At 36.6% G+C, this 9,213-nt stretch overlaps 1 protein-coding gene across 1 annotated transcript; it reads left to right on the top strand.

The window, feature by feature from the left end:
* Positions 1–7,006: 7,006 nt before the first annotated feature.
* On the top strand, positions 7,007–7,492 carry LOC128558862 (uncharacterized). The gene has a single exon (XM_053549087.1). The coding sequence runs from the start codon at positions 7,007–7,009 to the stop codon at positions 7,490–7,492; it is 486 nt and encodes a 161-aa protein (XP_053405062.1).
* The last annotated feature ends 1,721 nt before the right edge of the window (positions 7,493–9,213 follow it).

Below are 9,213 nucleotides of genomic sequence, written 5' to 3'. Positions count from 1 at the left end.
CCTCTTCTAACTTCAGCAATTCTGACTTCTAACTTCCGCACTTCTGACTTCTAACTTCCTGACTTCCGACTTCCAACTTCAAAACTTCCGACTTCCAAGAGTTTCCACTTTTTCTATTTCCAACTTTCCATCTTTGGAAGTCGGAAGTAAGTAGTATGGAAATTTGAAGTCAAAAGTCAGGAAGTTGGAAGTCAGAAGTGCGGAAGTTAGAAGACAAAAGTGCGAAAGTTAGAAGAAGGAAGTAAGAAGTCGGAAGTAAGAAGTGTGGAAGTTGGAAATCATAAGTCGAAAGTCAGGAAGTTGGAAATCAGAAGTGCGGAAGTTAGAAGTCAGAAGTGCGGAAGTTGGAAGAAGGAAGTAAGAAGTCGGAAGTAAGAAGTGTGGAAGTTGGAAATCAGAAGTGCGGAAGTAAGAAGTAGGAAGTAGGAAGTTAAAAAGTTGGAAGTGAGAAGTGCAAAAGTTAGAAGTCAGAAGTGGGAAGTTCGGAAATCAATTGTCCCTCCAGGGCTTCCATAATATATATTGATACCCAATTTTTTTGTGCGATTTTTATGGATTGTTAGACAATTAATTATAATGAAACAAATTCTGATGAGAAAAACATTTGTTTTTCATGGCACTTAAATTGAGTACGTGTAACGTATTTTGCACAAAACATCTGTTTCAGTTGCAGTCTCAATGTGTATAGAATAGACTCAGTTGGAGAACGGTTCTAGATCAATATGTTTTAATCTGTGAGAATACTTTGACAATAATAAGCATAGCTGATGAAAACTTAGACGGACGGCGTGCATGCAAACAAAATGTAGAGCTACAAAAATCAAAGTTAACTCAGTATTATTTGCTATTTACTATGAATTTCTGTTGGACTTACACAAATTTTAATGCAAACAGTTAAATCCTTTTAACACTTGAATGGTTTTGGTAGTAATGATTTGTACATTATCATTCATTCTGGAGACAGTGTTTCAGTAATATCGAGAATACAAGCTGGAAGTTCGATTTTCATTCATGATACTATTTGTTAAACATCGGAGTTTTATAAATTGGACAAAATGTATGCGTATGTGAATAGGATATACGTAATATACATAATTATATACAGGAACCATGTTGTGATATGTAAATAGAAGAGCTATGCTAAGTGTTAATTATATGACAGTTTAAGCATGATATGCATATCATAAAAATGAAATGAATGTAGTACATTTAAAGACTTTAGAAGTTAATATTAAGTTAAACTTATTTTGAGAAAAAAAAATACAAGAGTTATAAAATGTACATGTGCTCTGTGAATATATAAAACATAACTACATTCCTTGAAATAATACATATTGAGGTTAATTCAAGTTTCTGTTTATTAATTGAAATATATTATATTGCAGATATAGGATTTTTATATTCAGACAGGATGCAGATTATATTGATGTGGAGGATATTGATGATAATTTGTATTTTTTCTTGTATAAGAGCGATGAGGGATGTTACCAAAGGTAAGATATTGTATACAGTAATTAGAAGGTAATATATGCAACGGTTGAAATGTTCTTGGCAGTCAATTGTACCTTTACTTGTACAAAGTATTTTTTACTTTAATATCTTGAATATATGACTTGAGCTACTTAACATGGCGCGTGGTACAATGTTGTAAATTTAGCAGCTAGTCTTATTAAAGTTGATTTATTAATTGATTCTACTGATGTGAAACTTTGACCTCTGCTACTAGAGATGTCATTCACCAGTTACCCTCATAAATTGCTTGGGACTGGAGTGTGTATCATTTTATCAGGGTATGTTGTCATCATGTACCATCGTAAACATGTCTGATCTGTTAGAGTTAGAGGTTGCTCCATATTTGGGATGGTACCATCAGTCAACGGTTATCCTCATAAATATTAGGGGTAATCTTTGTCTTTCATCACTATGATACACTCCAAATATGGGAGGGTACCTGCTTTTGTATATAAGCCTAGGTCAGAACTTGGGAGGGGATTCTTTACTTTTGGCTCGGACTTTGAAAATGACAGATCATAGAAACAAGAAATGAAATACTTTACAGTTATAATCATAAGTGACTTTAGACCAGATGAATGAGAGAATTATAATTTTGTCAACATTATTTCCATCATTTAGACTATTTATCCATCACATAATAAACTGATGTAGTAAACTGGATTTTAAATGTATTTTATCAAGTATAAACCCCCTCACCCGAATCTACGTTTTTCAACACTGGTGGCAGCGACGGAAACGGACTTACACACGTGCTTATAAGAAATTTGGACATATATTTCTATTCAAATATTTGTGGTGACAATTAAGTGATAATTATGGGACCTAAAAAGCAACACGAAAAAGATTCTGTCACAACTGAAGACGATGATAGTCATGAACAATTATTAGCTGAAGTTGAACTTTTAAGACAAAAACTTAAATAGGCAGAAGTTGATAACTTGACCTTAAGTGAGAGACTACGCAAAATGAACAGGAAAGTACTTTACAAAGAGATGAATTAGTACGCAGTTACCAACAACGAATCAATGACATTTCTATGGAAAAAGACAATCAGATAAGAAATTTAGTCAATGAAAGGGACACAGCTTCGAATGAAAACAGCAATACATCAAGGCAGCAAAATCAACAGAGAGGCGTGATAAATACGAGGTTCCTCTACCAAGGCAAATTATCTTTGATGGCAAATCATCCTGGGAGAGTTTCATTCACCCATTTGAAGCTATGGTTGATGCGTGCAAGTGGGACAAATAGTGAACGTTTGTTCCGCCTTAGAACAGTTTACGCGGTGATGCTGCGGAATACGCTTTCAAGCAGCTGGGAGCTGACGAATTGTCAAGTTATGCGAAGATAAAATCATCTATGGCGATGCGATTTCAGGAAAGCGCTCCACTTCCTCCTATTGGCTGAGTTAGAAAACCGGAAATACAATAGGGAAAAAGAATCGTTGGCTGATATGTGGCAGAGGTTAAGAGGTTGGTAATAAAAGGTTACCCCACAGCAAACAACGAGACGAGGGAAACGATAAACCTTCGGCACTTTCTTAAGGGACTTCAGGATTCTCAGGCGGCTTTGTTCATTGGGATGCAGGACCCAAAAACTATCGATCAGGCAAGAGAATTGCTCGACAACTATTCCAGCATCAGAGATGACGTGAGAGGGGCGAGAATTAGGAACATTGACACGGGCAGGGAACCTTATGTAACAGAAGCAAGACTGCAAGAATTTTGGTAGGGATCTGAAATCCAACATAGGCAAAAAGATTGATCATCTCGCGAACCAGCGAATGTTAAAAGTAGTAGATCAGCCTCGGATCGTAAAGTAAATCAACGCCAAGAAAAAGATGTGCAGTGTTTTAGATGCCAGCAGTTTGGTCACTATGCGGACGAGTGTAAGGCAAACCTTCAGGAAGGTAACAAATCGGAAAACTAGCTTCGACCAAGCCTAACGGCCCAGACTTGGTCAATAACAGTGAAGTCGAATTTAAGACTATTAAGTGTAGGAGTGCTAATACGGATGGTGTTTCCATTATATTGCCTGTAAATATTTTTCAAACTGTGCGCGCGAACTTAGTCATGATACTGGTGCTGTACTACAATTTTTTCTACTGCATTATATCATAGAATACCAGAGGATGTGCGACCTGAGTTGTGTAAAGTTGACCCTTCAATACGTCTTGAAGTTGCGGATGATGGTTTATTAGCCATAGATGGACAATGTGAATTTTCATTTAGTGCATCGGGTCAAACTTTTAATTACACTGTATTAATTGCACCTATTCATGAAGATGGACTAATTGGATTAGACTTCTTGTATGAAAATGATTACCAACTTAGTGCTAAAAAGGGATTAAAATTGAATGGGAAAATGTGTAGAACTCTAGTTGAAAAAGTTCCCTTGAGGGCAGTCAGAGTGACCACAAGGTCAAGAGTAACAATTCCAGCGAATTCAGAAACAGTAATACCTGGGGAGGCTATAAATTTCGGTGCAATTAATTCATCATTGGGCATCATTTACCCTTCAGAGAATAAACAACCGGCTAACAATGTTTTGATGGGAAGTGTGCTCATTGCTCCAAAGAGAATTCAGGGTGATTCAATTCCCATAAGACTAGTTAACACCTCTAACAGAAAAGTGAAATTATCAAAAGGGTCATTATTGGGATATTTACATGAAACTAAACAAGAGGATTTATTGAGAGAAAATGTCGATTTAAATGACTGTGAAATATTGGACAATAATACCAAAACAAGTGAAAATGACATTAAATATGACATGACTAAATGGAGTAGTGGGTTAAAGGACTTGTACCATAGATCCTCTGAAAATCTCAATGAGTCACAAAAAGAAGCATTGAAGTGTCTATTGGAGAAACATAAAAATGCTTTTTCCAGTTCCTCCACAGATTTAGGGCGTACTTCATTAGTGCGACATACAATTGAGGTGGCAGAAAATGTTCGACCTGTATAAAATACCACCTAGACGGGTGCCAAAAGCGTTCGAAGGCCAAGAAGAAAAAATTATTCAACAACAACTTGAAATGGGAATAATTGAAGAAAGTAAGAGCCATGGTCTGCACCTTTATGCTTTGTAAGGAAAAAGGACCCGCAGGCAGGAGTGCGTGTCGTTGTGGATTATAGGGGTTTAAATGATCTAAGTAAAAAATGTGCCTATCCACTGCCGAGAATTGACAGTTGTTTAGAAAGTTTGGGAGGAAATAATTATTACAGTTCATTAGATCTTTTGTCAGGATTTTACCAGATAGAATTGGATGAGAGAGATCGTGAAAAGACTGCATTTGGCACCAGCAGGGGCGGTCTGTATCAATACGTTACTATGCCACAGGGCCTTACAGGGGCTCCACATACATTTCAGCCGTGTATGGGAATTAGTGTTTAAGAACTTACAATGGCGGACAATGATTATTTACATGGATGATATTTGTACTTTTGCCGAAACGTTTGATCAGGCATTGTTTAGGTTAGATGAAATTTTAACCAGATTGGAGGAAAATAACTTGAAATTAAAACCAAGCAAGTGCAATCTACTCCAAAAGCGCATAAATATATTAGGTCACACAATTGACAGTTCTGGAATACGTCCTTCAGAAGAGAAAGTTAAAGCTGTGAAAGAATGGCCTGTGCCGCGGAATTTAACCGAACTCAGAAGTTTTTAGGTTTTTGTAGTTATTACAGACGTTTTATCAAGGGATTTAGTGCTAGGGCGTCACCACTTAATCGCTTAACAGAGGCCGGTCGAGCGTTTATCTGGGGACCAGAACAGGATAGTGCTTTTATGGACTTAAAAACTGCATTGACAGGCGGAGAAGTGTTAGCATATCCAAAAGAGGAAGGCTTATTCATAGTGGATACTGATAGTAGCAATTTCTCGTGCGGGGGTTGCTTGTCGCAAATGCAATGGTCAGATACAGTTCAGGATTATGTTGAAAAACCAATTATGTTTGCGAGTAAATCATTTGACAAAACACAACGACGTTATTGTGCCACAAGAAGAGAACTGTTGGGCCGTAGTGACATTTATAACCCAGTTTAGACACTTTCTGTTGGGTAGAGAATTTTTATTAAGGACTGACTGTTCAAGTTTAAGGTGGTTAATGTCGTTTAAGTCACCTACTGATCAAATGGCGCGCTGGCTAGAGGTTTTGTCACAGTATAACTTTAAAATCGAACATCGTAGTGGGAAAAAGCATATCAATGCTGATAGCCTGTCCAGAATTCCAAGCGAACCAGAGGGTGTCAGTGCTATGATGGGAATTACAATACTTGAAAGTTTACCATGTAAGGGGTGTCAGACTTGTTTGAAGAAACACGATTCCTGGTCAGATTTTGCACAATTCAATGACGTTGTTCCATTATTCGATAAAAACTTTTAATATTGGGAATCAGAGTAGGCCAGTCATATTACGAGTGAAGGCTCAAAATAGTGGATTTTGGAGCAGTATTTTTGTGCTCATGCAGCTGCAAATCATGAAGTTGATAGGTTGTTTCAATACACTTTTCCATGGATTAAAACAGACTGGGAAATACTTCCGAAATCGCGTTCAACGACTTCGATTCCATAATAGTCTGGATTTAAATGGTGTACAAAGTGGAAATAGCTTCAACTATGGTGACAATAACGAGGAGGTGTTGAACAAGGACGTAAATGCTATACTGGATGAACATGTTGCATTATCCGAGGATGCAGCGCAAACATCTAACTTAGGTTGTCTCAAAACAGTTTAACACAGTTAATTGTTCACCTGTCAAAATGGCCAAATTACAGAGAGCAGACCCAGATTTAGGAATTGTGATACAGTGGCTTGAAGAAAACAGACGACCCCTGAGAGATAAGGTAGCAGGGAATTCACCAAGTGTGCGGAATTTATTGGCTAAATTATGACCTGTTAACTCTGATTGATGGAGTGTTATTTAAAAAGTACATTGTCAGTGCAAAGGACCATCGGCTTTTGTTGATAGTGCCAAGAGTACTATATAAGGAACTTTTGATATCTTGTCATGATTCAATTACTGGAGCACATTTAGGAATTTCAAAGACATATTCAAAATTACATCTCAAATATCACTGGTATAAAATGAAGGAATACGTCAGTTGCATATCAAAAGTTGTGAAAAGTGTGCATTCCGAAAAAGGCCGAAAAAACATACCGAGGGCACCATTAACAGAGTACACAGTCGGCAATCCTATGGATCGTATACAAACAGACATAATGGGACCACTTAATGAGACAGAATCCGGAAATCGGTACATTATCGTGGTCATGACGGATTTACCAAGTGGGCTGAGTGTTATGCAACCAGAGATCAGCTAGCAAAGTACCGTTGCTCATAAGATTGTATATGAATTTTTGTCCAGATATGGTATGTGTTTGGACATACATTCTGATCAAGGGACAAATTACCAATCCAAGTTGTTCAGTGAAGTCTGTCGGATTTTGGAAATTAATCAAACTAGGACTAGTGGATATAGGCCAATGGCAAATGGTGGACCAGAGAGATTCAATCAAGTTTTGCAAAATATGATATCTACTTATGTAAACTCCAATCAAACAAACTGGGATGAAAATCTTAATTTAATCACCTCCGCATACAGAGGATGTGTCCACCAGGCGACCGGATTCACGCCAAATTATTTAATGATGGGACGCGAAGCTATTATCCCGGTTGACGTTTCACTTGGCTGCATTTTAGAGAATAAAATAAGTTCAGTGGACTATGCCATTCAACTACAAGAGAAGTTAACAGAGGCGCATCATATAGCACGAACTAATTTGCAAAAGAATGCTGTCAGACAGAAGCGTGATTATGACACCCGGATTTCAAAAACACATTTTAGTAAAGGACAGTTAGTTTTGTGCTTAGAGAAGTCTAGACATAAAGGAATCAGCAAGAAAATTGACCCTAATATTTGGAAGGGGCCTTATGTTATTACAAGGAAGATCACAGACCCTTTTGTATGAGATAAGACTTTCCCAAATGGCAAATCAAGAATAGTGCATCATGACAGATTGAAACCGTTTCAATGGAAATAAAACGACCCATTGGCAATCAAACATGGTGAAGTCTAAGGAAAATAACCATAAATCAAAAATGAAAGGGTTCCAGCAAACTTCCAAACCCTGCCTGGACAGTACCAGTCAACAAGTGAGGAGAAGTTCTAGGAACAGGACCCAATACAGACCATACCAACATGGTGCACAATAGTTATAAATATTAAAAGTGTTAATTGTTTTGGATTAAGTTCATATTCCTTCTGGATTTTAAGTGCTAACTAATATTCGTCCTGGATTACAAGTGTGTACTTATTCATTTCATTATTCTTTGTATGGATTTAATTAGTGGCTGCAATGGTAATTAATAATCCCATTCAGCACAAGTGTATTCAAATGGATTAAATATTCTTTGTATGGATTTAATTAGTGGCTGCATTGGTAATAATAATCCCATTCAGCCTTGGTGTATCGAAATGGATTTATTTGTGGGCTTCATTTTCAGATATGAAAATTTGTGCCATTTATTAAAATCATATGTTGTATAATTAGATGCTCTTGGCACACAGGACTTAAAACTTTGGTAGAGACGACTACCATAGCCATATAAAATCCAACATTGTGCCTATTCCCTTTTTTTTCTAATTAATTTAAATAAATTAAAGGCACCAGGACTTACATTAGTAAATGGTAAAGACGACTACCATATCAGTGAAACTAATCAAAAATTGTGCCTATTTCTATCATCATACTGTGTTAATGTTAAAATAAATAAAGGCACCAGGACTTAGTGTGAGTGAAATAAACATTGTGTGAAAGTGCTTACAAAAATATATTCACCTTATAGATGAACTGAATTCAACACTGGATTTTATTTTACATGTGTTTTACTAGGACCAGTTGGCGATTTTTTTTTACACTTTTAATGTTTCATACATACATTAGTATAATAGTCATTCTACATGTATCTACTTTGAGAAGTATTTAGTCACATAGTTCTTCCGAACTATAATCATGAGTTTTATTAAAACACAAAGTATAGCATGTTTGCTACTATTCATGACACTTAATCATTTATATTGAGGAGCAATTTCAGTGATAATATAGTTTAGGTATTCATATTCTTATGTACCTTCTTCATAGTATTTGAGAGCAAGAGTCTGGCTCAGTAGTCACTTATATTTTAATGTTTAAAACTTAATTGGGGACAATTAAGAAGCTAAGGGTGGGGGAGTGTTGTAAATTTAGCAGCTAGTCTTATTAAAGTTGATTTTATTAATTGATTTCTACTGATGTGAAACTTTGACCTCTGCTACTAGAGATGTCATTCACCAGTTACCTCATAAATTGCTTGGGACTGGAGTGTGTATCTTTTATCAGGGTATGTTGTCATCATGTTACCATCGTAAACATGTCTGATCTGTTAGAGTTAGAGGTTGCTCCATATTTGGGATGGTACCATCAGTCAACGGTTATCCTCATAAATATTAGGGGTAATCTTTGTCTTTCATCACTATGATACACTCCAAATATGGGAGGGTACCTGCTTTTGTATATAAGCCTAGGTCAGAACTTGGGAGGGGATTCTTTACTTTTGGCTCGGACTTTGAAAATGACAGATCATAGAAACAAGAAATGAAATACTTTACAGTTATAATCATAAGTGACTTTAGACCAGATGAATGAGAGAA

The sequence above is a fragment of the Mercenaria mercenaria genome, chromosome 8 (assembly GCF_021730395.1).
Source record: "Mercenaria mercenaria strain notata chromosome 8, MADL_Memer_1, whole genome shotgun sequence".
NCBI lineage: Eukaryota > Metazoa > Mollusca > Bivalvia > Venerida > Veneridae > Mercenaria > Mercenaria mercenaria.
The sequence above is the reverse complement of the archived record's forward strand: the minus strand, read 5'-3'. Positions and strand labels throughout refer to the sequence as shown.

What these genes read in the sequence shown, in the direction of transcription:
- LOC128558862 (XM_053549087.1), top strand. Translation starts at nt 7,007, where the DNA reads ATGGCAAATGGTGGACCAGAGAGATTCAATCAAGTTTTGCAAAATATG.